The 22934-nt window shown below is 45.1% G+C and overlaps 1 protein-coding gene across 1 annotated transcript in view; it reads left to right on the forward strand.

The window, feature by feature from the left end:
• The window catches only part of ME3 (malic enzyme 3), a 179991-nt gene that overhangs the window by 146395 nt on the left and 10662 nt on the right, over nucleotides 1–22934 (forward strand). The window contains exons 7-9 of the mRNA XM_019530378.1: nucleotides 3891–4000; nucleotides 21089–21186; nucleotides 22733–22846. Of these exons, the coding sequence (XP_019385923.1) occupies nucleotides 3891–4000; nucleotides 21089–21186; nucleotides 22733–22846 (322 nt within the window). The remainder of the gene's footprint in view (nucleotides 1–3890; nucleotides 4001–21088; nucleotides 21187–22732; nucleotides 22847–22934) is intronic.

Below are 22934 nucleotides of genomic sequence, written 5' to 3' on the forward strand. Positions count from 1 at the left end.
GGGGGCTGGGGTGGGGCATGTGGGCCTTGCAGGGGGGGTAGCCCCTGTGGGGGCCATTTGGCCTCCGTTGGGGGCTTATACCCCTTGTGTGGGGGTTGAATCCCCTGTTTGGGGGCCAAACGCCTTGTTTGGGGGTTGAACCCTCTGTTGGGGGGCCGTAGCCCTTGTCAGAGGGTCAAACCCCTTGGGTGGGGGCCATCACCCTGTGGGAGGGCAGCAAAACATATTCATGAATTCATGAAACTTGTATTTATAGTTCATTTTATTATTATGATAAGAGACTTGCTTTAATACTGTAGATATATCAATAAAACATTGTCCAACTGATTACTGTCTCTTTCTTGCTGCCTGTCTTTATAGTGGTCTTTTGTTTTACTTGTAGAGGAGCATGGATTTGGGGGTATTTTAGAGAGTGATTTTTTGTTTTTATCAGGGACTTTTCAGTTTTCCAATAGGGAATGCCAGAATTCCTGCTAGGGAAGCCAGTGGCAGGACATTGCCTACTCAGAGCTGGCACCTTGGACCCATCGGACTGTGGACATATGGGGCCTGGAGGGCATGCTTTGACAGTTCAAAGCAGGCCACCACACCCAGAACATCTTCCAGGCGATAGCTGCCCAGATGGCCAGGCAGGGGCACACGTGGCAGTAGTGCTGCACAAAGGCCAACCCTGCAACCGCAGTCCACTGGCAGCTGGCTCTGCAGTCCCCATCCAAGTCTGGCAGGTGCACATCAGGTGACAGCCAGGCAGCAGCCCCCACTGCCAGACTGCTGCAGTGGGTAGATGATGGAGAGAACTGTCACGGCTGCTTCAGCAGTCCAACTGGCACAAGGGGTAGTGTCCACAGGTACCAATTGGCTGAGCCCCAGAAGCTCCTGAGAGCTAGTAGCCCTGAGCTACTTGCCAGGTCAGCTTTTATACTGCTGGGGCCAGGACAGGGCAGCTTTTTGTACTGCTGGGGACAGCACAGGTGCTGGCCCCGGACTCTAGCTCCCCCTGGCTGAAGATCCGGGAGCAGCCAGGCAAGGTTATTTTGCCCCAAGTGGCACAATTTGCTCCACAACAAAGGGCATGTCCAAGCAAGTGCACTGAGGCAAAAAGCCCCGGCTCAAATTTGCACCGCTTCTATTTGAGCTGCTGCAAGCGCATGTGCTTGCATGTGTGGACATGCCCTAAGAGTCAGAGTCATTGCTTTTAAATAACATTTAGGCTCCTAATTTGTCTAATTCATTTTACAAATGGGACTTCATCTCCTAAGACAGTTAAAAAATTTACTGTACCTCTTCTAGCAACCAAGCAGAGGAAAATTGGAGAAAGTGTTAGAACAAGCCCTCTCACATTTTTGATGCCATAGGATTTCTATAATCTGTCTGACCTTCCTGTTTAAGTGTCTCAGGATGAAGTAATAAAGAGGCACAATAAATGTACTCATCATTGTCTCCTTGCTGACAGACACATTTGAAATTGAAAATAATAACAAAAAAAATTGGGGCAGACTGGGAGAGCTTGAGCCCTAACACTCAAAGGGCTGTGAATGGAGCTTTTGATGATGGTAATCTTGTTTGTTCAACCAAGCATGATTTGCCTGGTGTCAGTTTCCAGTGCACAGCCTTGGTGTCCTACTTGTTCACATCAGATTTCAGGGGCAAAGAGGGAGATGTGAATGGCACCACTCTTCGCATCGCTTAAGGTCTCAATGAGAATAATTAATTTTAAATACAATACAGTCTTTCCTTGTACAGAACTAAAGCATGGAGGATACTAATCACATCGCTCATTCCTCAAGCTCTTCCCACTGTCTGTTCAGATGGGTGGAAAGAGAACTCTATTCACATTCCCTTTAGTTTACTATCCACATTGCCTGAAGTTAGATAAATGCTGAAAGTTTCAAAAGATACCTGAAAATCATACTGCGGTCTGGAAAATGTTCATTCACAATTAATACCTATGGCACCTGTAACTGAAAGACTAGGGAAATAGGAAGTTGTTGTTTTTTTCTAATTTATTTACTTTATGTTTTTTGTATAACTGCTTTACTTCATTTGTGTTCTGGCCTCCATAGCAGTGTGGAAGCAAACAAATGTTTGTTTAAAAAAAGGTCTAGAAGAAGTTGGAAAAATCACATTTTGGCAGACAGAAACAGAGACGGATGCATGTAATCATGCAAATAGCTCTTCATTTGCTGTTCAGCTGCCTGGGATTCAAGTGGGCCCTTGATGGTTTCTCAGAGGAAGACCATTGTCTTTCTAAAGGAATATAGTGAACCCAGAGCAAAAGCATGTTTCCTTTCTGTCTTAAGGCTTGCCTGCAAAGACTCCTCTGATACTATGTCATATTATTATTTAAAGTTATGCCAAAGCATACATATGTGTGTATTTGTATGTGTATTTATATATGTGTGTGTATATGTACTCTCTTTATATATAATTATACACACGCATGCATATATATGTATAATAGCTGAAGTAGCCATTCTTTGCCTGGGTTGTTATTTTTGTAATTGCAGTGTTTGTTTATTCTCAAAGAACTTAGAACAACATATTTAGGTAAAAAATATTGTTTGTTTTTAAAGAACATAGTACAACATATTTAACATGTAATATTTAATGTGGAGCAAAAAAAAGGCAAGCATCAATATAATAATGCCAACTGAGTTTTAAAAAAAGCAAGTGGCAATATAATGATGACAGTTGAACTGCATTCACTGCATCCAAAATGGAGAGGTACCCGTTTGTTATCTGAGAAGTGAAGTAATCTCAGTCAATGGAAGCCCCAAAAAGGGTCAAGTGAAAAATAACCCGCCTATAATTTTCTTTGGGTGGTATTGATTTTGGAAGGTTTAGAGTACATAGGACTAGCCATTCTCGAGTTATAAGCAAACATACATACATACAAAGCCTATTACAGCTCCTGAGAGGAGTGCAGTATTTAATCTCATTATGTGAAGGATCAGCATTACTGAGTATATTGATTCTCGTTGTGAAGACTCTCGTTGTGAAGACTGCCTCACGTATTAGATATAAAGATATGTAATTTTAAAAGAATGTTTCCTACATTTTGTAATAAAGTCTTTGATGTCCAATTTAAGGACTGACAGTGCATGATTAGATGCTGGAAAGCTCAGGTATGAACTAGAATATATAATAATGTTTTGCATATTTGGCACAAGGAACGCTAAGCCTTTCCATAGTGCTTTTTATCTCAGGAAGCTGCACATATTTACAAACAAATGCTGAAAAGAGATTCAGAATGCCCTTGTTAGGTAAGCATTGTTATTCCCAGGAGGAAACTGAGGAACCCAGGTATGAAATGATTTGCCCTAAATAACATGGCAAATCACTGGCAGACCTGATAATAGAAGAAAGATTATCTGCTTCCTCTGCTTTAGCCATAATTCCTGACAAACAGGAATCAGCTCAAACTGGAAGGATGACCTAGTGCTTAAAACATACTCAGGAAGTCTGGGTCCAGATCCTGTCTCTGCCACTGACTCACTGTGTGACCTTGGGCAAGTACACTGTTTTCCTGTGTCTTGCGTTCATCCTCTTGATCATATGAACAACGTTTACCTCCCAGCTCTCTGGCATGTTGTTCTGAGCCTGTTTGATGATGTTTCTAAAACACTTTGTGATACTCAGATGGGAGGAGCTGTAAAAGTACAAAGTAAGGATACTTTCCCCTAAAATGGCAACAAGGTCTCTGATTAACCTAATGATTCCATTAGTGTGATAGATTTAGACATTCTTAATATACCATTTCCTTGATTGTTTGCCTCTGCTGGTATTTTGTATATATTTGTGTTTCTGTACGTGCAAGAATAGCAAGTACATATGTCATCCTATATTGTGAAGAAATTGCTATCCATTTGTAATTGTCCTTTTATCTACAGGTATGGAATGAACTGTTTGATCCAGTTTGAAGATTTTGCCAATGCCAATGCTTTCCGTCTCCTCAACAAATACCGCAGCAGATATTGTACATTCAATGATGACATTCAGGGTAAGTAAAAATGCAGTTGGGAAAGTGAGACTTCAACCCAGTCCAGCACACAGGGAAATACAATTCAGTTCACAAGACTGTTAGAACATAAGTGTCTACGGGGCCCCACAAAAGCAATTAAATAATAAACAAAAGCACAATAGTGTGTAGTGAAAAGTGTGCCTCCATCCTTTCAGGAATTTAGCTTTTCTGCATATTTCTGCTGCAGTTCTTGTTGTGAGAGAAAATATCCTATGTTTTCTCCCAGTGCATTAAATTATTAAGGCAATTTTGGGAGTTTAATTTTTATAAGCAGGCTCAAGCAGTAAAAAATGTAACAGTTGCATAGGTTGTTTAATCTTCATATGTTTTATAAGCATTCAGTAATCCTTGCAATGACTCTGTATTATTATCCTCTCCACATATACATGGGGAACTGATATGGTGATAGCCAACCCCTGGCTTTAGCTTCACTCTCAGTAATAATGGAAAGTTAAGTTCTCTTTTTCCCCAAAAGAGACTAACATGACTTTCCCAAAGCCATGGAGTGACATAGTTGATATTAGAGTGTTAGACAGTTGTTCTCAGCATAATGTATATGAATAAACCCTTCCCTTTGCTTTAAATCACTGCAGGAAAGAGTGTGTTTCCATCCATCCATCCATTTAACAGCAGGGTCTTTTATGTCAGTTATATGTCATTACACTAGCCAGTCCTTACCTCTTCTTGTCTTCTCATGTTTTCTTCCATTTTTCTTATCCCTGACTGACATGTAAAGGAAATTTGGAGTCAGTCTTAATCAGTTATTACACAAAATAATCCTATTTTGCATCTGAAAAAGACCAAATGAAACGATCATGCTAGTGGTATTTTTCACGCAGTGCCTGTTCCTATGAGAGGAGCCCCCCAGCATAGTTCCATATCCATTGTGTCGTCTAATAGTCCTTTTGCATCTATGAAGTCTTCTAACTTTGGGAGTTGGAAGCACAGAAGTAGCTAGTCCTGCTAGAATAAATGTGTTTTGAGGAAGGATGTTTAGCAGAAGAATATGAAGACATGCTAGACTAGGTAAGGTAGACATGTGCAAGAAGTCTAAGCACCAAAGGTAGAGAGAAGACACAACAGGGGTGGTTGACCCTTAGAGGCTGGGTGTAAGGAAGAGGGAGGCAAGAAGAGCAGATCAGTAGGCAGAAAGCATATTTTTCAGGGCCTTATGAGCAAGGGCAATAGGTTCAAAGTTTATGGGGAAAAGGGAGTGTGAATCTAATAAAGGAGGAATGGCTTGAAGATGGCTGATCCCCTTCTTCAATAAAGCAAGAGATAGGGGTTCTGGTGCTGTGCGGGTTTTCACCATGGAAAGACCGTGAAAGATCAGATTCAGGTCTGGACAAGAGTTTTGCTGAGGAGGACAGAAAGACTGAGCATATTTAATTTGTAAAGGGAGGAGTGGTAGGAATTGGGTACTATGTCAGAAGGAGAAAAGAGGGAACTCTGAGGCACTGTGCATAGATTCAGGCTGGAGCAGATTAATGCTCTGAGTTGGGAGAGATGACAGCTGCACACCTGGGGACAGCTCCTACATCTGGCTCTTCAGAGTACAAATACTTTTGGTGTAGTTTCACTGAGTAGGGGATGATAGGATTTGGCAGAGCTCTGCATGAGCATGCCCAGAGCACAGGTCTTGGCTGATGCTCCTCACTTGAAACTATACAGTTGTGCATGGGCATCTTTGAAAACCTGACCCTGGAAAGATTTCCCAATAAACCAAAGTTACCATATGCTAAAACAATTGATACTTAACCTTTTTCCCAGCTCCTGTGAAATAAAGCATAGAGCTTGTGTGGATTTTATTGTAGTCTATTAATTACTTGAGCAGCCATATGATGAGTCATGAAACACTAACCATTATTTCGGGGGGTTATGTAGTTGCCTTTTTACAGTAAGTTAAAGAAAGTAGACGATGCCAAGTCTGGGACTTATATTCCAAAGTGTGTGCAAATGAACCCAGGAAAACTTGAAGTCTTTCCCAATTTCCTTAGCATTCAGTTACACTATTTTGGACTTGCTCGCTGTCTTGTGGAGCTCATGTACTTTTCCACCCCCTCTGAATTTGGCCACCAAGCCTAATTAATGGAGTCGAACTTGCATTCCATGGAGAGTTAGGGCAGGCATGAGAGGAAGTTGCGGATTCCCTATTGAAATGTATACCCTCCTTTTACCAATGTTTATTGATTTCCCCATCACTTGTGACCCCTTTGGTATCTCAGGCTTTATCTAAAGAAGAAAGTTGCACCAGTTTAACTTAAAATGGTTTTAAAATAATCTACTTGACCTGGTACAGAACCCCGAGTAAACACTCTCACTTCACTTTCACGCAAGCCAGTAAAGAATAGGCCTAATTCAGTTGGAACTCCACATACTTCTTTAGCTGACAGTTTGTACTGATTTAACAAACTAAGATTTAGGCACGACTTTAGTCTTCCATTTAGGCCAGGCCAAAGTGGCACTAATTTAAGCTTAGTGGCCAAGTGGTGTGAATCTAAGCAAAGTCACATCTTAAGTGAAGCTAAGTTAGTTTAAGGCTACAAACACGTCACATTTGTCCCAGGATAAGCCATTCTATCCTGAGACAAAGTGCAGTCTTGGGATTGCATCATTGAATCAATGGCAGAAAGGTGGCAATGCATTCAGTCACTCACTAAACCCAGATCATGCCAATCTCAGGATATTTTTGTTCCAGTATCAACATGGACACAACTTGTCCAGAGACAAATGCAATGTCTGTTCTGCATGGAAGCCACACACTGAGGGTTGGGAAGAACGTGGACGTCGCTAGACCTCAGACTCCCTTAAGTCTCTATTTGGCCTCATGTTTCTGTGTGAAAAGAAACTATCTTTTGACATTCTCATCCCCACAGTATTTTGTAACCAAAAACTTGCTTCCTTCCATGAACATCCTAGCCCAAGAGTAGGAGTGATTCAGGAGATAGAAAACCTTCCCAAGCCTGGCCAGCTAGCTGAGGCTGAGTGGGAAGTTTGCCACATATCTTGAACTGGGAAGAGGTGACTGCTCTTATTATGTGAAACCATTTGCCAGGGCCTGAAGCAGGAGCTGGCTCACAATGCCCTGCTGTGTGGGAGTTCCCTTTAAGGGACCACAGCTTGATGACATCACCCCTTTCCCAGCTCTGTCTGAGTTCATTCAAGGGACAGCAGCTTTCATTTCAGCTCCAGGGAACATTTTTTCACTGTCCCTTCCCCTTGTTCAATAGCAAAGCAGAAGAACGGGCCAGCAGCAAAATGGGGGGAGAGGTCTGGAGCATTGATCTGATGGTGTCAGATCAGAAGCAGACTCAGCATCCACTCTCTGCCACTGCGGCACGGTCCGACCCAATAAATGGCAATTCTTAAGTTCTCATGGTGCACCTCCTAGCCCTGCTTCACTTCCCCTTGCCCAATGATGATGAGAAAGTAAACGATTCAGAACGCCCACGCTGGGCTAAATCCTTGTGCACCACTGGGACAGGGCTGGTGCACAGGCCTCTGCTTCCCTCGCATACAGGAAAATGCCCATTGTATTAATCAGCAGACCACGGAAGCTCTGCCTCATGAAAAACTGCCTGTCTTTAAAAAAATCTATGGTGACTGTGGCTGGGCCCCAGTCTCTTTTAGTGTGAAATCAAAAGGCTTGTCTTTTTCAGCTCAATCTTCTCAAGTGTGCATTGAATCCCTATCAAAATCAACTGGAGTTTTCCCATGGACTTTAGTGCATGTGGGTTCAAACCCATACTGCAATCAGGCTGTTTAACTTGCACAGCTGAGATCTTTACACGAGCACCATGGAGCTTTCAGTCCAGTGCAAAACTGTATGCATCTGGTTGCTACATAGAGCGAGGCCTTGCAGAAGCCATGCCTCAGTGAGAACAACTGCTTCTATCGAACAGAGCCAAGTTTCACCACGCATTTATGAGCCTCAAATAAATGAGAGCTCTGATTGTTGGTCATACAGAGAGTAGCACTTAGAAGTTGTCAAAAAATATATGGTTGTCAACAAAAGCTGTAGGTTGTGCCATTATTTGTACAGTACTTGATCATGTATTTGGAGAGTCTCTTGTGCTTATGGATAAGGGGACAGAGTTTGGGATTTAATGGGAGCATTTTATAGAGAATCATAGAAACATGGAGAAGTAGGGCTGGAAGGGACCTCTAGAGGTCATCCAGTCCAGCCCCCTGCCCGAGACAAGATCATCCCTATCCAAACTATCCCAGACAACTATAGTCTAAACTCGACTTAAGACTACTCATAACCCTGACACAACATAAACCTAATACCCTAACTTGCCACAGGCAAAGCAGGGGAACCACAGCAGCCAATGTCCTGTTTCTGTGAAATGTTGTCAATGTCTGCTCAAGAGATCCTGGGTACACAGCCATGTCCCCACTGCAGAGGAAGGCAAGGACCCCACAGTCCATACCAATCTGACCATAGGGTAAAATTCCTTCCTGACCTCAAATATGGTGATCAGTCTGATCCTGAGCAGAGGGGCAAAACCCTCTTCCCAGGAACCTCTGGCGTTGCTCCCAGCGGGAATATTGGCATACCCCAGTCAAAGTTCCCCATTTACCTGGCTATTTCCTGACTTGTGAGAAGCTTGAATGTTCTCTTGAAATCAAAGGACTTCTCTTGATATTTTGAGAACGTTAATTTTAGGTGCCCAACTGGAGATACCTTGCATTAGCCTAATTTTCATGAAGTGTAGAGCATTACCCTCTGCAAATGAGAGCCTTCAGAGTGTCCCAGAGAAAGGAGCTCCATGTCATTGGCCACATTGGAAAGCTTTGACCTTAGCATCTGTACAATGGAAGTGAGAAACAAACTGTACACTGGTATCACTTCACTCCTCAGACTCACATTGGGTTAGATTCTGTTCCACCTATCAGGCTTATAAGTAAACTTGGACTTCTTATGTGATCCTATTTCAGCCTGCTCAAGTCCATGAAAACCAATTAATGCAACAGGTGAGTCCTTCTCCTCCTTGCTGCTTTTCTGTGACTCGGTCTTGAGGATCAGATGATGATATTCTATGAAAGTAGATACTGGGTACATCCACACAAGATGCTACATCGCCATAGTGATGAGCTATGGCAACGTAGTATTGGCAGGTACTAACCATGATGCTACTGCTACTGCACAGCCATACAGTATAGTAGATTTTTAGGGACTTGAACAGGCTGGAATAGAATAGGATTTAGGTGCCTAAATTCATTTAGGTGGCTACTAAGTGGAATAGAATCTGGCCTGGTGTGTCTATTCAGAAACCTTAGACTTCAAGAGAACAGTCCCAGGTCCCAAGAATAGATATGGGTTTATTACAAAGCTCCAAGTCTGAACTCCCTCAGATGTTTGGTTGGGTTCGAATCCAGGTCCTCATGCTGCCGCCCTTGCTGCAGGCACTTTTCTGTGTGCTTTGGTTAATAAGCCTCATTTCTGGCAATTCATTTAGTCATTTCAGATGATTAAAACTTTATAGTATCTTTCTTTGTTGTTTCAGCTGGCTTGGAATATGCATTGGTAATTATGACAGGAAGCTAGAAGGAAAGAAAAGCATGATAGGAAGAGAGTACTGGAAGACATGATGCTGTAAAACAAAGGGAGTTATGTGCTGTCAGACAGCTTTTGAACAGGCATTTTCTCTATAGGGACCCATTCCACCTGCATGGGAAGGTAAAGTGGGATACTTCCCATTCCTGCAGGGATTTTTCATTACCCAGCCCTTTGGGACCTGTGCTTTCCTGTGATGTTACTATAGGTACTAATTAAGGGCTAGCTTCTTCTTCTGCAACCTTTCTGTATCCGTATCTCCCACCGACTTCTGTGTAGGGCAAACATATATCCTCTGCATCCATCCTCTGTAAATATAAATGGGTGTCACTCCCTTGACTTCTGGGGATGATTGTTTCATAGCTGCTGAGGTGAGGATCTGGTGGTAAACCTTTTAAAGCTTTAATGGAAATATATATACCTCTTCTCCATACATTTATGATTGGTTTTAACTTTCACTGGATAATGTCACAGACTATTTCTTTGAACCGTTATCCTAATCCATGCTGTAAAAAAGCATTGTCATTTAACTTTCTGTAAAGCTCTTTGGGGGCCTCAAAATGCATAACAGAAAATCCAGGGGGATAGGAGGGCTGGTCACTGAAACTAGATGAGTGAGGAGCTAGCTCTAGGTCTTACTTGTCTGCAAAATATTTAAAATACCCCAGATGTTTGGAGGGGGTGCAATCTTAGAGAGCAAAAATAGCATAACTCCTATGAGTTTTTAATTATTTTCAGTCTTTTCTGGCAATTATTGTGCAAGATGGGAGAGTTTTAGAAGACAAAAATGTATTGGCACTGGTATTATTGGAAAAAGTAGTTTGCTCCTTTGAAGGGAGCGGAGAGTATGGGTCAGGACTGAGAAAGGAGAAACTGCCTTTTCCAAACAGCCAACAAAGATTCAGATTACTCACACTAACTGGAAAGGCTGAGAAAGGAGAAACTGCCTTTTCCACATCTCTGTAACTGGTTTAAGTCCAGCGTAGGTAGATGGTGACCAAAGGCTCTTTGGTTGCCTACAAAAAATACACATTTGTTTTTGGTCTGTTTCCTAGTACAGAATTGTAGGGTTGGAAGGGACTCAGAGTTACCTAGCTAGCAATTACTTGGAGAAGCTAGATGATTTCGAGTCAGTAAGGCTGGATGGGATGCACCCTAGGATACTGAAGGAATTGGCTGAGGTAATTTCAGAGCTGTTACCTATCCTTGTTGAGAATTTGTAGCGGGTGGATGAGGCCCCAGATGTTTGGAAAAGGGCAAATATAGTGCCCATCTTTAAGAACGGAAAATGGAGGAACCAGGGAACTACAGACCAGTCTGGCTGACCTCAGGGCCTGAAAAGGAAACTATTGTGAAACACCTAGAGGAGAACAAGGTGATGAGGAAGAGCCAGCATGGATTCACCAAAAGCAACTCATGCCTGATGCATCTGATTTCCTTCTATAATAAAGTGACAGGCTCTGTGAATGAGGCAAGAGTAGTGGATGTGATACACCTTGACTTTAGCAAGGCTTTTGACATTTTCTCCCATTACATTCTCATTAGAAAGCTGAGGAAATAAAGACTTGATGAAAGTACTGTAAGGTGGATACAGAACTTGTTGAATCATCATGCTCAACAAGTAGTCCTCAATGGCTCAATATCTAGTTGGGAGGCGGTATCAAATGTGTTTTCCCCAGGGTCTGCCATGGGTCTAGTGTTGTTTAATGTATTCATTAATAATTTAGCTCATGGGATCTGGTGCAGATTTGCCAAACTGGGTGGAGTTTCAGATGCTCAGGGGGATAGGGCTAGGATCCAGAATAACTTGAATAGATTGAAAAAATAGTCTGCAATCAGTCAAATGAAATTCAACAAGGACAAATGCAAAGTTCCACACTTGAGACAAAATGGTTGCATGCATAAATAAAGCCTGGGGAATAGTTGGCTAGGCTGCAGTACTGCAGAGAAGGACCTGGGAGTTACAGTAGGCCATAAGGTGAATATGAGCCAACAGTGTACTGTTGTTGCAAAAAAGAGAGACAGCAATATACTGGATGGTCTCTTACAAATCTAGGGAAGTGATTCCTCCACTCTACTCAGTCTAGGCAGAGGGACATTGATTTGGGCGCAGAAACTTTAAAAGAAGTGCCACTCTGGCAGGCTATTGCATCGCTGCTAGGAGAGGGTGTCTCCTGCAGAGACGCCAAGCCTTTATGTGCATTAAAAAGGGAGAGGCTAGGATATTTTGTGACATCTTTTATTAGACCAACTGTATAGTTGGGAGAGGTTATTCCAGCATGAAATGCCCTTCCTCAGAAATGCAAAAGAGGCTAAGTAGCAGAGAGAAGTATTTCAAATTTCAAAAAGGAGTCATACTTCCTGTCCCAGGACTCAGTTTTCCATATGGTTATGTCCCCTGAATGGCTTGTTGTAAACAATGCAGAACAGCTGCCTCCTGCTTTTCTGGGCCCCCTTCTGATGGCAACAACTGAAGTGCTTAATCTTCCCAGCATCACTGTTGAAGCCGGTAGTTCTTTCCCCACCACCTTAAATGCTCTGTGTTTCCGCTGCTCTTAAAACTGTTGACATACAGAGCAAAGAATCTGAATTAGTTTCTCTGAGTGTCCCTTTCTATTTCTGTGTCACTGGGCTTGACTGCTTCCAAACAGCTTCAAAAGTTTATTTTTAAACATCTTAGTGCAGTTACTTTGAGAAGAATGTCAGCAGTCTGATTACACTTGAGCTTTGAGTTTAGAGCCATTTTTACACATGCTCTGGGAGGTGTGGGTGAGGGCACTTTAATTAGAGAACCATGCTAATTAGAAGTGCCTGAGCATCATGTGTATTAGCATCCCCTACACTGAAAAATGGCAGCAGGGCACTTCGAATGAGAGCTCGTAATATATTCTCATTCAGTGAGCTTTAGTTCAAAGCCCCCACCACCATTTTTCAGTGCAGGGAGGCTGATAAATGTGATGCTAGTTTGCTGGAGTACGTTAATTTCTGTGCTCCAGCAGTCTTGATTAATCAAGTCTGCTCCAACATGCTGGATTTCCAGTGGATCAGATATATAGGAGCCTCGGGATCCAGTGGATCACATATATAGGAGCCTCGGGAGACTAAGATGGAAATATCACTGCACAGCTTTGCCTTGCTTTAATTCTGCTGTTTTAGTTGCAATTATTATCAGCATCTGGGAAGGTTAATCTTCTTCCTCCAAGAACCAGCTGAATGGCAAATGCTGCAGAGGATTACTCTGAGCAAGGGTTTGAAAAGGCTGTGCAGCAAGGGATTGATTGCTCCTTGTATGCAAAATTGTGGGTTTTTTGCTTGCACTCTCTTATCACCATTATAAAAAAAGACAAGACAATTATAATGGTCATTCCTGATCTTTGGCAACTGTTTGAGAGACTTTAGTGGGGCAAGGGAAGAAAAGGAAAGACTGATTGGACTAACGATTAATATTTTGGAGTAGCTGGTTCCCAGCTGGATGCACGGGCCCTTGTTGGAGTCAAAGGGTATTACTGGGAATCATCACCTATACCGGGGGTCAGGAAATGTAATGAAACAGCTCGTGTTTGTTGATGTGCTTCTGTCAGGTGGAATGGGAACTCTTCCATTGTTTGCCATAGGCCCTATACAGCTAATGGCTGTTGGAGGTTCTCCTTTAAGTGGCAGTGGCATGTACCTTTGATGAAGGAGGGTGCAAATTTTACCATGACACTGTGCAGAACAGCATCTGGCAAACAGCTCTAGCAGTCACAACCTTGTTACCATAGATATACACACGTACATGGACAGGTGGCAGCCATCCTTCTCCATGGTGCTCACTGCGGAGATAACCGAGGTGTGTACTTCAATTACTTGAGCAACTAAGTGGGGATTTGCCCCCCACTGCTGACATGGACTGTAGTTCAAGGTAGGGTCAAGTGCAAGGAATCCAACCCCAGACTCTGCCCTTGCATTTATGCCTCCATCACAAACTTGGCAAGCACAGAGGAGATGTGGGAATGCCCAAAGGTGTGCATGTAACAGGGGGCCTACCGGGGCCCATCTCCATGTGGCCCGGCCACCTGTTCTTGGACAAACCGCCCGCCTTCTCACCCACCATGCCTTGGTCTTAATTGATCAGTTAACAGATGTAATTAGGCAGGAGGCTGCCCATTTTCTGCCCCACTGCTAAGGGACACTATCTGCAGCTCCATTCCTCCCCTACATCACAGCCCAAGCCTTGCTGATGACATCAATGATCTCATACGTGCCAGTCCCCCACGATGGGGCCCAGAATCCTGCTGTAGGACCCCAACTGAGTTCCTCCGTTCAGGTGGACCCTGTCACCATCGTACTGGGCCACGTATCTCCTTGCCACCAGTTCCCCTCACTGGGACCTTTGGCTCACACTAGCCCCAGCCCACCTCCAGGCCAGTCAGGACCCCAGGCCCCTGGCTCTTGGGTGTCCCTCTTGGCAGGCCTCCTTGCCCTTCTGACCCTCCTGGTCCTGACTCCTGCTTGTGCCGGTTAGGGGAAGCTCTGGCAGGCCTTGATGTATGACCCATACGCTTTTCCTGGGGTCCCCCTCCCTGGGTCCTCCTCCAGATATAGGGAGCTGGGGTTACCTCACACCATGACTGGTGCCTCAAGGTCTCACAGGGGACTCGCACTTCCCCCCTGGGCAACAAGTCGTGCTACTACTGCTGGTGTTATATTCAACCCAAACTCCGCCTCCCCACATTGGAGGACTTACTGGGGCCAGGACTCAGCTCTCTCTCTGGCTGAGCCCCTTCTCCCTCACACTGGGGGCTCCACACGCTGCCCCCCACTCACACTGGGGGCTCCACACTGCGTCTCAGGGCTTCCCTCCACAGGTGGGCTCAGGTGGCCATAGCCATGCCATGCCTGACCCCAAAATTCTCCTCTGGGTCTCAAATCCCCACAGGGCTCAGGCAGCCTGGGCCACACCTGGCCTCCAACTCTCCTCCTTGGGGCTTGCACCCCCACAACTACCTCCAGCATACACAACCCAGCCTAAGGTGAGGGCTAGGGGTTAAGGCACCCCAACCCACCTTTCACTGGGGTGATCAGTGGCCTGGCATTTCCTGGGGGCTCCCATGCCACTGGGAGCCCCACCAGGCCACCCACTCCCAGCAGGGTGCAGTTTCCAGTCAGACCCAGGTCCAGGAGCCTCCTACCATCCCCTACAGCTCCTCCCCTGCCTCTAGATGAAACTCAACAGCCCACTAACCAGGCAGTGCTACTACCTAACCTCCAGCAGCCAAATTGCTTTGTTTATATAGGCAGCCCTGGACCTAAAATGGCTGCCCTAATTAGGCACCTGGAGGCTGCCAGCTCCAGAGCCTTAAAGTGGCAGGCACACACAGTGTCCTGCCACAGTGCAATGAAGTGTCCTCATCCCTCTGCCTATCTACTGAGGGGCCCAAAGACACTCCATATCTCTCTCCCACACAGCCCCTTCACTTGTGTCGTATGATGGATACTGTTTTCCCCAGCACTGTTAAGCTGTCCTACAAACTGGTAGGCCAAGAGACCTCTGGGAACAAGGCAGCCCCGGGACTGTAGGTGTGAAGAAACCTGGCTGCCCAACAAGAAACTGCATATACAGTTGAAAGTCTCATTGGTTTCCCCAGTTCTGTGGGTGTTGGTTAACCTTGAGGTCTGTCATATATTGTAAAGCTGTGGCATCAGCACTCAACCTACATTTCTCTTGAGCTCCACTCCCAGGCCTGCCACTGACTCATTGTGGAAGGCCTGTCATCGACCTCTCTCTGTCTGCTTTCCCTGTTTGCAAAGCCGAGGTAACACTTGCCTGCTACATATAGGTGTTCCCAGGCTTGATCATTTCATGTTCATGCAGTGCCTCATAGATGGAGAGCACAGCACATACTAAGGAGCATGATCCTCACAGCTTTTACACTGATCCAGCTCCACTGACATCTGTGGGGATATTCCTGAGTTGCACAACCATGAATGAAATGTCAGATCCTGAGTAATTTAGTTCTCTGTAACAGCAATATTCAAAAACGACCTGGAGTTTTCTTGCTAGTGGACAAGCACTACTGCCTGAACTTGCTTCCTTTTTAAATGTCCACGCCTTCCACTTTTTTCTTGATACTGTCCCTCTGCACACCCAGGGTGAGCACCTGAGGTCTCTTTCACTTCAGGACTGCAAAGAACAATGTGATTTATGAACACTCTCTCTCTTTGCTCTTGACCTTAAAACAGACTAGCCATGCTGGCTCTCCTTTTCTAATTACTTAAGGAAGTAGTTATCTGAAATAAGGACATTCAATCTACTTGGAAAACAGAGAGACCCGCTTGCTGAGGGGCTTATTTCTGGCCACAGCCTGTGGTAAGCTTTTTGGGTTTCTTTCTTTTGCAGTCCTTTTGGAAATAGAGAGCATTGATTAGCCAACTTCTTACACAAACCAGCTGTGAACTTGCCTGCTCCACTGAGATGCTTTATTGCTCCAAGTTCAGAAACTGTAATTTCAAAGATAAATATTGATCTGAGGCCAAGGTACAATAATATTGTTACTTGAGCAACAGGGGCAAGATGCACTTGGGGAGAGGAGGAGGGATTAGAAACACATTGGAGAAGAAGCCTTATTACAAATGGCAAAGCTGAGTGGCGCCCTGCCATTGCTCAGGCCTATCTCTAATTGAAGTGCAGGGGAATGAGTAATGGCACACCCTGTCCCACAGGCTTATGCATTGCTGACAAGCACATCATCTTGTGGACTGAGTCAGGGCACCCTTTATCCAGACTTCACCCCCACTTCTTCCATTCCTTGTAAAAAACTTGTTTAAAAAAGACCCCAAATCCCTCTGCAGGATGTTCCAAGAGCATTCATTCTTCTGCTGTGTAATGTACGTTCAGAGGCACATGCAGGAACCAGGAATAGTCCCAACTGGCCCCTGTAAGGTTTAAAGCAATTTCACATGGAGCCAAACCAAGAGAAACGTGAAGTTTCTCTGCTTCTACATCTCCCCTTTACTAGTCTGTCACGTGCACTTTCTGGCCACTTCCCAGCTTCTATCACTGTGTAACCCATGGCCCTTCCAGAGAGCTGCTATATCCTTCCACCTCCATAGTTCTGGATTTTCTTCCACAGCCTGTGACTTTGCCCCACCACCTACACATTCTGGACAAACAGGATGGTGTAATGAAATAGGGCAAGTGCTGGTACCATTTTCCTGGAATGAAACAGACCTGCTCAGGCCAACCCAGCACTATGAACAAGGGCTGGAGGATTCTCCTTTAGCTCAAGTGACAAGCAGAAAGACTTTTGGTTCCATCCTACCTACTGACCTAATATGTCCATGCTATAGTTATAACAACAGGCTGTTTCTTCCAGGAACGTAGGCCCTTGCTACTTTTACCAACTCAGATTCTTGGTAGACCAGAAAGTTCTCTTGGCCCAGTAATTCTAGTTTGTTTGTACCATAGCAGGGTAGCCTTAATGTGTACCAGCAAAAAACTCTTTTTCCTTGTTTAAATTCTTCAGGGTTCCAGAGCAAAATTAGCCAGATCAGCTAAAACACTTCTGTCCAGTATAGCTATGTCCCTATTTGGATTTTTGCTGGTATAGCAATATGGTTTAAAAAGTGTACCCCAAACTGATATGACTTTGCCAGTAAAGAGGAGCCTGTACACATCACAGATTTTAATCCTCATTAAATTAAATAGGTTTATAAAATTTAAACTTGTTTATTTTGGAGTGTCTCGTCAGTGTTTGCACGCACTAGGCTTTCGAAAGAACAGCCTTTGGAGCATTGCATCAGTGTTTGCACGCACTAGGTTTTTGAACTAATTAAGCCCGGTCTCCGGCCAGCACCACAGAGGAGCAGGATAGTCCAGCACTGACCCCCCAGCCCGGGGGCCCCCACCCCGTACCCCATGCCCCTGCCCTGTGCTCGTGCCCATGCAGCAGGAAGCTGGCAAACCACATAAGAAAAAAAAATGGAAACAATTCAAAATCAAAAGCAATTCAAAGGGGTGAACTACAAAGAAGTCGCAGTCATCTGGTGGACAAAGAGACTCATTACACGTCTTTGAGTGTCTTTGTGTTTGCATGCAACAAATCCATGGATGCAACACTTTAATTCCCGGTGAGCCAAACTAAACTACATCTGAAGAGTTTGACTTTAATGCACATGAAAGACTTTTAAAATGTCCAGAAATCTTGCTCAAGCAAACAGACACACAGTTGCAGCACATGAAAGGGCAAAAAATGTGGTGTATACAAAGGCCCAAGGTTTCTAGTGTAGATGTGGCTAAGGGAAGGACACACATTAACTGCTAGGATGTTGCCCAGCCCTGGTCCTCTACCAGTCTTGTATATTTCTGCCACTGGTGAAATATAATCCACCTCCCTCATCTTTTATATGGTCCACCTCACTGTTCCAAGATCTGAATAGCTCCCTGTCCTGAACTTCAGTGGGAACTGAGAAGTAAAGAAAGAAAGTATTTTGCCTAAGGTTTCACAAGTAGCCAGATTGGTCAGGAACCCAACCCCAAATCCTCCTTCATTACTTTTACTACAAAATCATCTTTCCTCATGAATATAAATAAGTGTCACTTATTTAGAAAGCAAATCTCCTATTGCATGGACCTGATTCCTGTGGCTTTCTATACACCTTCTCTGAGGGGGAAGTAGGGGGTGCATTTCAATTAGACTGATTCCCAGGCAGCCACTCTAATTAAAACATCACAGCGTCATGTGTATTAAGTCCCCAGTCGTGTATTAAGCCCCCGCACATTTAAAAATGGTTACAGGGGGCTCCTATACATGTGCAGGGAGGCTACTCTGACACACTGTAATTACAGCACATTGGAGCAGACTCAATTGTTCGAGTCTACTAGAGCATGGCAATTACCATGTTCCAGCAGACTCCAGCATCTCATGTATCAGTGTCCCCACGCCACCATTTTTCAGCACAGGAATGCTCCACATGATGCTCCAGGCGCTTTTATCAGCGCAGCTCTCGGACCTGCACTAATTAAAGCACCCCCACCTCCCGGGGTACACTTCATCTAAACTTCATTCGATGAGATTTAAAGTGTCCTGTGGCCATTTTAAAACATGCAGGAGCTTAATACATGTGATGCTGGAACAACACTGCATTGTTCTAATTAGAATGCATAGCAGACTCAATTAATTGAGCCTACACCAACCTGTTCTAATTAGAATGCCAATGAACATGCGTATAGGGAGCCATTAAGACTGGGAAGTTTCTTTATCACTGTACAGAGGAATCCCATAGCAAAGTATTTACTTATTATTACATACATTTCTGTGGCAATCATCACAGTGTCTGTGGTACCTTAAATATATTTTAGAATACCAGAAATGCTGCTTTATTCATCACTCCCAACTAATCGTGGTAATAAATTAAGTGAAGAATGTGGTTCCTTCATTCCTTGTTGTGCCTTTCTGACAGCCTATTTAGCAGAATTCACAGATGCATTGTGATCTGACAGAGCTGCGCCATGAGTGCTTCTTCTGTGGGTGATAGTGCACTAGTTAACACTTAGTTTTGCAGGCTAGGATAGTTTTTCTTTTAAGCTGAAAGAAAGATGTGTGGGCTCAAACTGCATCACTAACAAGTAGTTTGCTCTGAGGATCCCAACTTTTAACATCCAAATCATCAGCCACAGCAGTTGCAAGATGTTCTTTGCTGACATTGCCTGATATTGAAATATTTACAGTGCCATCTAGTGGATCTGCCAGCTCTAGTTCATGCTCTGGTGATTAAGCTCTTTCATTAAGCTCGTTTGACTGTTGCTGAAAGCACCACTTGCCTACTGTGATGCCATGGAGAGCTGCTGGAGTGACTCACTCACGCTCTACCTGATTAAAACTTGGCCTGCTCTAAGTCTGGAAATGAAGAGCAGGAAAATGTGAAATGATGGAAACCTGGCAAAACAGGATAATTAGCCTGAAGTGTGTGTGGGGAGGGGAATCTTTAGCCCAGCCTCACCACCTGCTATCCTTCCCCACTTCCTGACTCATCCATGAACAACAGGCAGGGATTGCTGAGGCCAGACTGAGGACCTTGCAGACATAGCTAGACCAGCCCAAGGACCCCAGCTGTGGAAGTGACGCAGGAAAGCACCATCCAGCTCTGTTGCAGATGTTGCTCTGGAGCACAGAGCATTGCACCTGACTCTGCCCGTATGTTCCCCTCACATACAGCTGCGCCCAGCTAAATCACATGCCCCTCACCAGCCTGGAGCTCCTTTAGCTCCTTGCCTCCATGGTCTTTGTGTGGTGAGACCCAGTACACGAAGTGTGGGGAGGGGGAATTCAGCCCAGAAATTCAAACCCACTGAAGGGGCAGATGGAGGAAATTTTGGACCATTTGTCAGGGCAGCTGTGGGGGCTGCCGACGATCTCACTGAGGCTGTCACACCAGGCAGTCTATCTTGCTTGTGCTTTGAATGACATCCCGCTGAAACGGCACCAGAGGAAACTGAGGGTGGAGATCAGGAGGAACTTTCTGACTGTGAGGATGGTGAAGCATTGGAACAGGCTGCCTGGAGAAGAAGTGAAATTTCCATCCCTAGACACTTTCAGGAGCAGGTTAGACAGACATTTGACACGAATGGTTTAATCAGGGGTGATCTTGCCCTGAGTGGGGGCTAGACTACATGACTTCCTGCAGTCCCTTCCAGCCCAGCTTTCCTCTGAACCTATGACCATGGATGCCACTGAACCTCTTTTCCTGATTCTTCTCACCTCTGGGCTGACAGACATGCTGGCCTTTAAGCCAGGGATAAGGGGAAGGGGAATTACAAAAAATACAAGAGAAGAAGCAGTGGTCTGAAAAGGAACTAGAGAAAAGTTTTGAGAGGTCACTGTTCGAACACTAGCCTGGGATTTAGGAGTCCCAGGTTCAATTCTCTGCTCTGTAACAGGCTTCCAGTGTGAACTCAGGCAAGTCTCTGAAGTCTGAAATCAATGGGAGTTGGTGTCTAATCCCTTTGAGGATCTGAGCCTTAGGGCTACTTACCCATCTCTCAGACATCTGAGTGGCCTAAGACATCCAAGTGTCATCCTGTTCACCCTGCTTGAGTCCTTGGAAAGCAGCGACCACAAGTGGTGGTGGGACCTCCTTGTGCTGGCTGCTTTCTGCGACCACCTTAGGGCTAAGACAGCAGCATGTACCAAAAGAAGGTGCATGCAACATTTCTTCAGGAATAGGATCACAGTTGGGTACCTATGTCCACTCCAGTAGCACCTAGGTAGGTGGAATAGGATCTGACTCTTAGTGTCTCTGCACATTCACTCCTCCTCTGTGAAGTTGGGACAGAAGCACTTTCCTTGGAGAAGTGCTACAAGGCTAAACAGATAACAGATTGTGGGTCGCTGCTTGTGTAGTGATGAGGCCATGTAGTGCCTGAGAGAGGAAGTTTCCACAACATTTTTCACAACCAGCTGCTGGGTGGAGCAAAGGACACCTTGTCCCTCTGCATCATGCTCACTGTTCTTGTGTTCTGTGTTTAGGTACCGCCTCTGTTGCAGTAGCTGGCATCTTTGCAGCCTTAAGAATCACGAAGAACAAACTATCCAACCACAAATTTGTTTTCCAGGGAGCTGGAGAGGTAGGGTTCAGGGGTTATTTTGTTCCTAAATTTATCCTTTTGCCTTCCAGTTGAAAGAGAAAAAACTGAAGAGGAAATAGAGACACAACATCCTCCCAGAGCAGGGGTTGGCAAGGTTTTGCAGCAGGGGGCCACTGTAATGGAGTTTAGCTCCAAGCTCAGACAAATTTAACCCAGCACGCACCACCAGAACCAGAGCTGCAACCACCCTCCCACTCCCTGCCTCCCTGCCTCCCTGCAAAGCCACCACCACCCAAAGCCCCCTACCACAGAAACATGGCCAAAGCAATGGAGAAGAGGCCCCCCAGCTGCATGGACTGGATAAAATGACTCCACAGTTGGATTCCAGCCCATGGGTTGTAACTTGCCAGCCCCTGTCCTACAGTATTTTACTGAGCTGTATGTAATGAGGCTGCACAAAAGTTGATGGAGGTTTGATGCAGCCTGTCAAATATTACAGAAAACAATGCTGGAAGAAGCCTGGCTTTTCTGTTGAGGTCCAGCCTGAGTCCACAGGGATGGGGCTTACAGAACACCAAATTCTTCTTCATAAACTGAGCACTTTGGACCTGGACTCACAGGGTCAATAAAGACAGAACTTGACAGCACCACTTTTCAGAGCACTGCATTTCCTTTCAAGACAGAAATCCTGTGCGTCTCCGAGTGTGTCCGGTGCTAGGCACACGAGGCAAGGGAGAGGAAAAGGAAAGGCAGGAGGTTAAGGCACTGGACTTGAACTGAGGAGGTCTGGGTTTGGTTCTTGGCTCTGCTACTGCTTTCCTGTGCGACTCCGGCCAAGGTGCTTAACCCTTCGGTGGCCATCCACAAGATGGAGATGGTAGAACTTCCTGTCTCCAAACGTTTGTCACATGCATTCAGACTGTGATCTTATCACAGCAGGAGTTGTCCTTCCCCAGGTGTATGTGCACTGCCTTGGCTTAGCCCATGGGTGCAACTGTAATAGCAATTGCAGCATAGTGTGTCAGGGACAGCTTGTTTGGTCATACAGCAGTGAAAGAAAAAAGTGACTCTGCACCCCTCAGCATTTCAAATGCTCTGTTTCCAGTATTGCCCGAGTTGCTTTCTGCTGGCTTCATCCCGTTGCCCCTTCAGTCCAGCTTCTGCTTACCTCCACTCCATTGGCATGGCAAGCATGAAGGTCTTGGGCAGGTCGTCCTGGGCAGATCCTAGGCAGCATAGTCCATCTTCAACCCCTCTGACCAGTCTGCTATTTTGGACACAGTTGGTCACCCCTCCTTGACAGGTTGCCTTCCCATCCCAGCAGTGCAGCACAGCTTGCCCACCTGAACACTTACTACTTGTATTGTGGTGGCGCCTTAGGAGTCTCAGTCACAGGCCAAGGCTCCATTGTGCTAAGCACTACCTAAGACACACGGATAGTCTTCTGCTCCAAAGACTTATGGTCTGCCTGTTTTTTTGAGAATGGGGCCTGGGGGAAGTAGTTACTTTTTAATATCTTTCCCTGAATGTTGCAGGTTGCTTGGAGAAACTAACCAGAGAGTTTCCATTTATGTCTGCTTTCCAGGCTGCGATGGGCATAGCTTATCTCATCATTATGGCCATGGAAAAGGAAGGCATTTCCCGAGAGGAAGCCATCAAAAAAATCTGGATGGTGGACTCCAAAGGCCTGATTGTCAAGGTAAGTCTACCCTGACTGCACTGCTCTGCTGGGAGAGCTCCAGTTATACCGCATGTCAGCTCTAGTATGAAGGGGTAACTCACAGCAG

This window comes from Crocodylus porosus, unplaced genomic scaffold (genome assembly GCF_001723895.1).
Source record: "Crocodylus porosus isolate Cpor-Errol unplaced genomic scaffold, CroPor_comp1, whole genome shotgun sequence".
NCBI lineage: Eukaryota > Metazoa > Chordata > Crocodylia > Crocodylidae > Crocodylus > Crocodylus porosus.